Source organism: Erinaceus europaeus, chromosome 4, assembly GCF_950295315.1.
Source record: "Erinaceus europaeus chromosome 4, mEriEur2.1, whole genome shotgun sequence".
Classification (NCBI taxonomy): Eukaryota; Metazoa; Chordata; class Mammalia; order Eulipotyphla; family Erinaceidae; genus Erinaceus; species Erinaceus europaeus.
In genome coordinates, this window is record NC_080165.1 from 26,517,302 (window position 1) to 26,526,842 (window position 9,541).

At 51.4% G+C, this 9,541-nt stretch overlaps 1 protein-coding gene across 1 annotated transcript; it reads right to left on the reverse strand.

Moving 5' to 3' along the window:
- Positions 1 to 216: 216 nt before the first annotated feature.
- MCAT (malonyl-CoA-acyl carrier protein transacylase) lies at positions 217 to 9,138 on the reverse strand. Its single transcript, XM_016188328.2, has 4 exons — positions 8,625 to 9,138; positions 6,968 to 7,055; positions 3,008 to 3,225; positions 217 to 824 (listed from the first exon to the last, which is right to left on the reverse strand). Exons 1-4 carry the CDS (start codon positions 9,051 to 9,053, stop codon positions 396 to 398), a joined length of 1,164 nt encoding a protein of 387 aa, XP_016043814.2. The 5' UTR covers positions 9,054 to 9,138; the 3' UTR covers positions 217 to 395.
- Between the last annotated feature and the right edge of the window lie 403 nt (positions 9,139 to 9,541).

Below are 9,541 nucleotides of genomic sequence, written 5' to 3' on the forward strand. Positions count from 1 at the left end.
GGACAGTGTGTCCACCAGAGCCGCCCGGCCCCCGGCTAGACTACACCTGCCAGCTGCTGCCTCAGTTCCTTTCAAGGAAGAGCTGGACGAGACCGGGTGTGGCCTGCCCTCAGTGGGGCTCGTGGAGCCGAGCCAGAAACCACCATATCTCACGTAACCCATCACTGCATCCCTCTCCCCAGCCTGCAGACAGGCATCAAGGGGGAACAGACTGTGTAAAGAAATACTTAGTTTTTAGTGCTTTTCATGAAAGCGGTCTTCACAGAGCTTGGCAAGCAATTCATACCCGGTCACTGGGGCAAGGAGGGCTGGCAGAACCTACAGCTCCCACTGTGTGTGGGGAGAGGTGGGAGCCAGGCTGGGGGCAAGTCCCCGCTGGGGTCACAGAGACTCTGCTACTGGGCCTGCTCCTGGTCCTCCTCAGCCTCCAGCACATCCACATGACCGTAGGACTTCCAGGCCTGCAGGTTGCAGCTCTTGAGGATGGCTCCCAGCTGCTTCCCAGGCCCTACTTCAAAGGTCCTGGGGAACTCGGTGCCTTTTTTCCTCTCATAGATGGTGTGCATGGTCTGCTCCCACTTAACTGGGGAGACCAGCTGCCGCACCAGCAGCTTCCGGATATGACGGGGATCTGAGTATTTATTCCCACTGACGTTGGAGTACACGGACACCAGAGGCTTCCTCAAAGTAATGGTCTTTAGGACTTGTGCCAAGGGCTCCATGGCTGGCTCCATGAGGCGCGTGTGGAAGGCCCCACTGACTGGGAGCACCTTGGCACGTCTGAAGTGGTACTTAGAAGAATTCTTCTGAAGAAACTGCAGAGCCTGGGAGAAAAGAAAGGTCTAAGCCAAGCAAATCTTACAGAGAGAGCAGAGGGACGGCCATCATTGGTGTCACCACTGCCACAGCACGTACAGAATGCACTTGTCTATACACACACCCTCATCATCCTGCAAACAACTCAGAGTGACACCATTCATTTATTTAAAATTAATTTACTATTATTTTTTTTCATGGGGACAAGAGAGAGAGCAAGGTGGGGGTGGGAGGGGATGGAGAGACTGAAACTCCCTTGAATGCGGCAGAGGCTGGGCTAGGAGCTGGGCCTCACACGCGCAAAACAGCGCACGACCAAGTGAACCGCTTTGCCAACCCCCTTCATGCTCCGCTCTCCACTTACAATCACTTATGCATTCAGTGTCCCAGCAGACCTGCAGGGGTCTGACCTCTGCCACAACCTGCTCCTAACTGTCTGCCTGCTGTTGCAACCTAATAACCCCCCTTTGGGCCAGCTGTTCCCTAGAAACAAAAGACTAATGGTCATTAGAGGGGCAGGACCAGGGGCAGGTCTACGACACCTGCCTGCCTGTTCTACACCTGGGACATAAGGTTCTGGCAACAGTTACAGACTATGGCAAGAACGATGCCTGGCCTACGACAGGATCTATCTGGGCTGGCAATGACTGTCTTGTACAGCAAGTCCACCTCCAACCACAGGAGCAGGGTGGAACTACTCCTTCTGGGTGGACGGTGCTTGTCCTCCTTCCCCTCTCTGTAGCCCCTCCCTGGCAACACTTGCTTGGCCAGCACAATCCACCTCACCGGTCTCCCATCACCCACCCCCATGTGAACACCAGTGCTCTGCACACGGGCTGCCCAGGCAGCCTGCACGCTGGGGCAGAGAAAAAGTGAACCCTCACAGTGGGCTAGGAGTAGGGACCACATATGTCTTGAGGTCCTGGGGCTCGTGTCCGCCCGAGTCCCCCCAGTCTCACCTAACAGAAGACACACACATACACCAGCTGTCTCTGCACACAGGCCTCTACAGTCCAGGTCCTTCCTGCTGTGCTCCCCACAACATGGAAAACTTCTTGGTAGTGTGTCTGTGACAATTTCACAGGACAATCTCACAGAGTGTCTACGGGAGGGCCCTGGGCTCAGCAGACAGCTAAGTTAATTCTAGTCCCAGGTGAGGGCCATGGCCTTAGGACCTAGCAAAGGCCTTGCTGAACGCCTTCCTGTGGGCACTAAAAGTTCAAACCTGAGCCACCCCCTGTTCTGGGCTTCTTTACAAGACATTCATGGGAATGAGCACTCAGCTCTGTGACTCATTTGGAGCCTCCGCTGAAATAAAGCTCATCTCAGAGCTGCACTGCACAAAGGGACCTGCTCCTTCTCGCCAATTCTGAGGTCGCATACAGGACACATGCACCCAGGTAGGGCCTTAAAGGGGAAGATGAAGAGTGGCGGTCAAGTGGACAAAACAGATTCCAGAGTGAAACAGTCTTGAGTTCCAGGTCTGTCTCTGCTGTCTGCAGACCCCAGCCTCCCCTTCCTCGTGTGTAAGACATGACTGAGACTCCTTTCTGTGGGCACCAGACTGGCCAGGAAGCCTTCATCAGACAGACATGTAAACGGTGTGCCTGCAGCCCCTGTGGTTCCTGCTTGGACTCACCTGGCACCCCAAGCTAGACAAAACTGCCCTCTGTTTCAGCTGGTGCCCACCCTCTAGGCTCCCAGTGTATCACCTCAAGCCCACCCGGAGTCACTCTGGCCCTTACAGAGCTGGCCTATCGGCCCTGCCCTTGTGCTGTGAGAGAAATAGTGTCTAGAGAAGCAGTGATAGGAAGGATGGGCAGAAGGAAAGGAAACTATTCAAACACCTAAGAAAAAGCAGGGTGGTCAGAGCAACCCAATAGCAAATAACTTCTCCTTTCTCGAAGGAAACAACGGAATCAATCTGGTGGGAGGCACAGAGCATATAGGAAGACCTGGGAAACATTAGCTCTTGCCCTCCCACGTGCCATGGCCAATGCACCCTAAGTGCCTATCTGAATGTGTGAAGGGGGGACACATCCCAGCCTCCCAGCTCCCTCTGCAGTGCTCGTTCTTCCACACAATTTCCAGGCCTCGCATCCTCACTAGAGGCCTGGCTCAGCAGAGCACCATGGTGTGGAGCTGCCAGCCCTGGCCAGGGGTTGTGGAGGCTGCTCAGGTTGCCACCTACCTGCAGGTGTCCTGAGATCACTCGGCAGTCAGCAAAGAGGTAGGTGGACACCTGGCACACAGGATTCTTAATGCCTAGGGACTTGCAGTGCTCCTGGGCTTCCTGGCAGGCAAGGGAGAACTTGGTCTGAGCCTGGCCGAGGACAGACAACATCCCGCTGGGAACGGCTTCTGAGGCTTCCTGCATGGCCTCTGCTCGGACTTTGACCGCATACAAACCTATCCAGAGAGAGACACATTTGGAATAATCACATAAGCAGGAGGGCAGTCCCAGACCTGCTGTTAAGCACAGGTTCCACACTATGTACCAGAGGTGCTGACAGATACTCCTCCCCAGCACCAAAGCACAAAAGAGCAACATCAAAAAGCAGTGTCAGCAATGACATGCCATCTCACACTGGCAAGAAAAGCTTACAAGGGAGTCGGGCTGTAGCACAACAGGTAAGCACAGGTGGCGCAAAGCACAAGGACCGGTGTAAGGATCCTGGTTTGAGCACCGGACTCCCCACCTGCAGGGGCGTCACTTCACAGGCGGTGAAGCAGATCTGCAGGTGTCTGTCTTTCTCTCCCTCTCTGTTTTCCCCTCCTCTCTCCATTTCCCTCTGTCCTATCCAACAACATCAACAATAATAAAAAAAAAATAAAAAAAAAAAAAGAAAAGCTTACAACATAAAGCCTGGAAGTAATTGACTAAAATCAACAAGGATGTGGAGGAGAAGCTTATTCAAGTTCCTGGTTCTCACCCGCAGGGGGAAAACTGCATGAGTGGTGAACAGTGCTGCAGGTGTCTCTCATTTTCTCTGCCTCTCTATCCCCACCTCTCAATTTCTCTCAGTCTCTAACTAGTAAATAAATTAAATTAAAAGAAGAAAAGGTTAAAAAGGAGCTCTATTAAACTGTTGGTGAAAATGAAAACAGGTGTAGCCTTATGGGAAACAGTATGGAGAATCCTTAGACGGATAAAACTGGGAACACCTTAGGGTTTGGCAGCAAACCTCTCCTATGTGCGCATATACGAAAAGATGAAGACACTGATGTGAAGGACATATGCACCCCTGGGCTCATAGCTGCACTGTTCACAACAGCCAAGGAGTAGAAGCAGCCTAAATGTCCATCGACAGAGAACTGGGTAAAGAAGAAGTTATGGGACATATCTTAATGAAGTACTAGTCTGTAAGTAAAATAAAAAACAGTATTGTATAATTTTGGGGAAAAAATAGTTGGAACTGGAGGTGATTATGCTAAGAGGAAAGAGGTAAAAGATGATTGGGTGGTTTCACTCATGCACAGAAATATTGAGAACTAAAGCAAACAAATGAAAAGCATAGTAACCAAGCTGTTTCCTAGACTCTGTAAAAACTCTGATGGTGGGGGTCGAGTAGTAGCGCAGCAGGTTAAGCGCACGTGGCGCAAAGCACAAGGACTGACGTAAGGATCCCAGTTCGAGCCCCCACCTGCAGGGGAGTCGCTTCACAGGTGGTGAAGCAGGTCTGCAGGTGTCTGTCTTTCTCTCACCCTCTCTGTCTTCCCCTCCTCTATTTCTCTCTGTCCTATCCAACAATGAACGACATCAATAACAACAATAATAACTACAACAATAAAACAATAACAAGGGCAACAAAAAGGGGGGAAATGGCCTCTAGGGGCAGTGGATTCATGGTGCAGGCACTGAGCCCCAGCAATAACCCTGGAGGCAAAACAAACAAACAAACAAACAAACAAACAACCCTCTGGTTGTTATCAGAGGGAAAGGGGCACAGAAACTAAGGCAGGGAGGGCAGTGTTGGCAATTACATAAATTAGTCCATGGAGCCTGCCTCAAAGCGGATTTGGTATAGGTGGGGAGGGCATTTTGCCCCCAGAACAGTACTTGCAAACTTTTTTATTGTCACAACTTGGGGAGCAGGGTAGAGGTGGCAGAAGCTACTGCCATGTGGTATGTGTTAAGTTGAGGCCAGGGATGCTGTTCAACATGTTACAGTGCACCAGCCCCTCCCCACCCCCGAGAATTCCTTGATTCAGAACATCAATAGAGCTGCTACTGAGAAACCTTAGTGTCAGGCGGAAAGGAACAGACCTTAAGCTGTCTGGTTTGGGCAATTCACGACCTGGTTCCAGTTTTCAGTCAGTAGTGAGGATAGTAATTCCTAAGTCTGCTTGAACTACTATGAACACTGGGAATAATGAGTAACTGGTTTGTTATTCAAGCAAGAGAAGTTCTGTTGAGGACTGGATGACAGCTCACTTAGTTGAGCGTGCACCTTACTAAGTGGGAAGACCTGGGTTCAAGCCTCCAGCCCAGCACGTCATGAGAGAAGTGTAGACAGCACTAGGGGGACTCCACAGATAGTGGCAGTGCTGTATGTAGCGTCTCTGTCTCTCCATAAAACACAGGATAATAAAAGGAGCGCTGGGAACACTATTTTGTAACGGTGTTATTTGTAAGTGAGGCCCTGGGTTCAGATTTTGGCACTGAAAAAAATAAATCAGTCCTAAAGAGAAATTGTGTTGAAGAGGAAAAACAAGAGCCATCAGATACTTGGGTTGCTGTACAAACCACAGACAGTGTGTGAGCTTCGCTAACACAGTCAGCGTCAATCAAACACCACTGGCTCTCAGTGAGAGAACCTGCTACTGCCACAGCAGGAGCTGAACATGGGGGAGCTGGTGGCATGGCTCGAGTGGAAGGTCAGAGCACAGGCTTACATCAAGTGGGCAGCTGCAATGACAGCAAGAATGGCCGTAACCACTGGACAGCCTCACCCTGGTCCTAGGCCAACTCTCTGGGGAAGAGGGACCAGAACAGGAATTAAGGCCCCTACTCAGGATCTGAGGGAAGAACAGAAAAGCCCCCATGAGGAAATCCTGTGTCCTCTCTGTAACACATCTCCATTTGCTTGGCACCTGCGTCTATTTGTGCTGGGCTTCAGCCCCTCATCGAAGTAGATTCATGGGACAAGCACCTCAGAGCCTGTGGCCAGAAGCAGAAGAGAACACAGATATATAAGGTGGACAGAGCATATATATGGGAATCTTTCCACGTGGACATTAAATAACCATGCAAAAGGCCAAAAAATAGCTAAACACAGAATATAAAAATAGGCTATAATTCTATACACTATATCCACATAAACTACAAATAATAAGTTTTATTAAGCCTTGGAAGGAAATCTAAACTTTCACTTCCCGAGCAGTGCTACTTCTTTGTTTCTATGGTTTGTGTGTACGTGTGTGCGTGTCCACAGCACTGCTCCCTCTTTGATGGTGCTCCATTCTGTCTGTCTTTCCAGTTATGTGGTTTTGCTTATCTATTGATTTGGTATCGGGGATCAAACCCAGGGCCTCACCTATGCAAGGCATGCACTATACCACTGAGCTACATCTCCAATCCTAGTGCTATGCTTTTAGAGAAAATCACAAGTAAAGCTGACATGAATCACAGCCTGCTTCAAATAGACAATTCAGTGGTATTTTATATTCACGTTTTGCTACCACTGGTCTCTTTAAACTTCCCAGTACCCCACAAAGCACTCCATTCCCAAAAAGTGATCACTCCCCCTGTCTTCCCCAGTCACCAGTAACCTCACTGTTGTCTCTATGGATCTGCTCATTACAAACATTTCCTACAAAAGGGATCATACCATAAGTGATGTTTAGTGTCTGGCTGCTTTCACTTGCCACCATAATTTCTCTCCGGGTGGAGAGTAGAGAGAGTGGTTGTGATGGTGGGGAGTGGATTCAGAATATACAGGGCAGTGGGAAAGAGTTGAGTAGATTTCATGAGGTTGCAGAAAGAAGAAAACCTTCAGGCTTAAAAGGAGACCAAGGTGAAGCTTGATTCTTCATTCTAATGTCTTCTTCTCCTACGAGCTTCCTCAGCTTCCGAAGAGCAATGTCCCTGCTGAGTCCGGCAAAAGAATATCCCCTCAAAAAAAAAAAAAAAAAAACCCTTCCTATGTACCTTCAGAAAACTCCATGGCTCCAGAGAACACAAGGGCTGCAAACTCTCCCACGCTGAATCCAGCAGCAGCAACACAGTTTTCAATGACCTACGGCAAAAGACACAGAGCATGGGGCCATTTTCCGGGAGGGCTCAGCCCAGGACTCTGTACTTGAGAACTGGCTGGGTGGTCCCCAGCTCATCGAGCCAGGTTCTGCTGGCCTGGTGCTCCAACTAGAAAAGGACACACAACAGTGGCCTTAACAGTCACAGTTCCAGGAACTTGGCTTGTGTGGCATGTTAAAGCCCACTGGTTAACTCCCACCCTGCAGGGCTGTTGTGGCTTCTCTTCTCTCTCCCCATAAGCTGATTTAGAAGAGGATGAGGGGAAGCTAAGCTACAGAAGTTAATGGCCTAACTTCCAGAGTCACAGAAAGCTGGTTCAGTGGTTCAGTTCCTTAAATTCTCTAAAGAATTTAAAGACTCATCTGTTTCACCTGTGAGATGAAGCCAGGGCAGGTCCTATCTCTGGGCTGTTGAGAGTAGTAGACAGCCAAGGACGAACCAGACCCACTCTGTGCTAAGCACTTCACAGACACTACCATTCTACGACTCCTATGCTCATGACTGAGGATCATTTCACTAAATCCTTTAATGTCTCTGAGACATTTTCCTCATCCACAACATAGCAGCACTTACCTCATAAGACTGTTGTGAGGGTGAAATGGGATAAAGGACTTAAAGTACTAGTTTACCATTTACTGTTCAGATGTAATGTGTGTGTTTAACCAGGTGAGCCACCACCTGGTCCACTGCTCAGCTGTATCCATTCATCTAGCTACTTTGTTATAGTTGCTAGAGTTAAGGTGCTGTGTATCATCTTTTTCAGAAACACAGACACACACACACACACACCCACAGCACTGAAGAGATCCCTAGTGCCCAGTGCTTCCATGTGGTATATTGGAATCTGGGTAGCATACATGGCAAGGCAGGAGTCCTTCTGGGGGAGCGATCTCCCTGGCTCGGTACTGACAGTATTGCCAACAGCAATCAATTAATTCACACTATAAAGTACCATGACTTTCATCAATTTATATGTGTGTGTGGGTCTATGTCTATATTCTTGCTCATTTTCTCTTTCTCTCTCTGCCATCTAGGTTATTGCTGGGACTACGTACCTGCACCATAAAGCCACCGCTCCTAGCACCTCCCCCACCCCGCCTTTTTGGAAACAGAAATTGGAGGTATAGGGGAATAAAGAGGCAGAGAATAGAGACACCTACAGCACTGCTTCACCACTCGCTCATGAAGCTTCCCTCCTGCAGGTGGGGTGCAGGGCCTTGACTCTGGGTGTGTTCTACCCGGGGCTCCACTGGCAGGCCATATATATTCTAATGACCACTTCCGGATGAAACTTAACTCTCTTGGAGTCGTTTAGCAATTCAACGATTCAGAACCTTTCAAAAACGCAGCCCAGCCCCCCTACTCCTGTTCCACTGTTTCTTCAGCAGCACTTACCACCTTTCACCCAGATAGCTCCTCTATCTGCCTCCGTCCCCTAAGACGCAAGGTCCGGGCTGTGTTTCCAGCGCCGGGCACAGAGTGGAAGCTCAGGAGGAGGGATCCTCGCAGTGGCAGGCGGCCCCGGGCGACGCCCTCTCGTCCCCCGTCTCACCTCGGGGTGCAGGTGATGAAGCTTCTCCACGGCGGCCAGGGAGGCCACGAAGACGGCGGGCTGGCAGTGCACGGTGCGGTCCAGGTCCTCCTGCGGCCCGTGCAGGCTCAGCTCCAGCAGGTCGTAGCCCAGCACGCGGCGCGCGGCGGCGTAGAGCTCGCGCACGCGCGGGAAGCCGAGCAGCCCGCGGCCCATGCCCACCACCTGGCTGCCCTGGCCGGGGAAGAGCAACACGGAGCACTGGCCCGGGGGCCGCCTCGCCGCCGCCTCCAGAGGCCCTGCCTCCGCCGCCATGGCATCTTGCAGCAGCTCCGCCACGGCCACGGTGCCCAGCGGCGGCAGCGGGGAACTCGAGGCGCCACGGCGGGAGCCGGCGCCCCAGCAGCCGGTCCACGCCGCCCGCGCGGCCCGCGCCATCCGGACGCTCATCCTGCCTGGAGCGCGTTACCTTGGCGACCAGGCCCAGACGGCGGCTGCGCGGCGCGGTCTTTGACGCATTTCCTGTTGAGCCGACCCGGGCACCCTGGGGTCGGAAGAAAGGTTCCGGGGCTGTTATCGGTTGTGTCTCCGCAGCTTGCCGGGGCTGGGAGTCGCACAGGCGCCTGGAAGCCTCTACCGGAAAGTGTAAGACAAGACGCCAGGCAGCGGTGAGCTGCCGACAGTATTCATCAAGAAATAATAACATAGGGGCCGGGGTGGGGGTGGGGGTGGGGGTGGGGGTGGGGGTTGGCGCATGCAGTAGGACATGCACGCTACAGTTCGTAAGGACCCAGGTTCGAGCCCCAGTGTGTGTGTGTGTGTGTCTGTGTCTGTGTGTGTCTGTGTGTAGCAGGGCTGCAGGTGTGTCTGTCTCCCTCGCTCCCACTTCCCTCTCAATTTCTATCTCTATCCAAAACAAGTAAATAAACACTTAAATA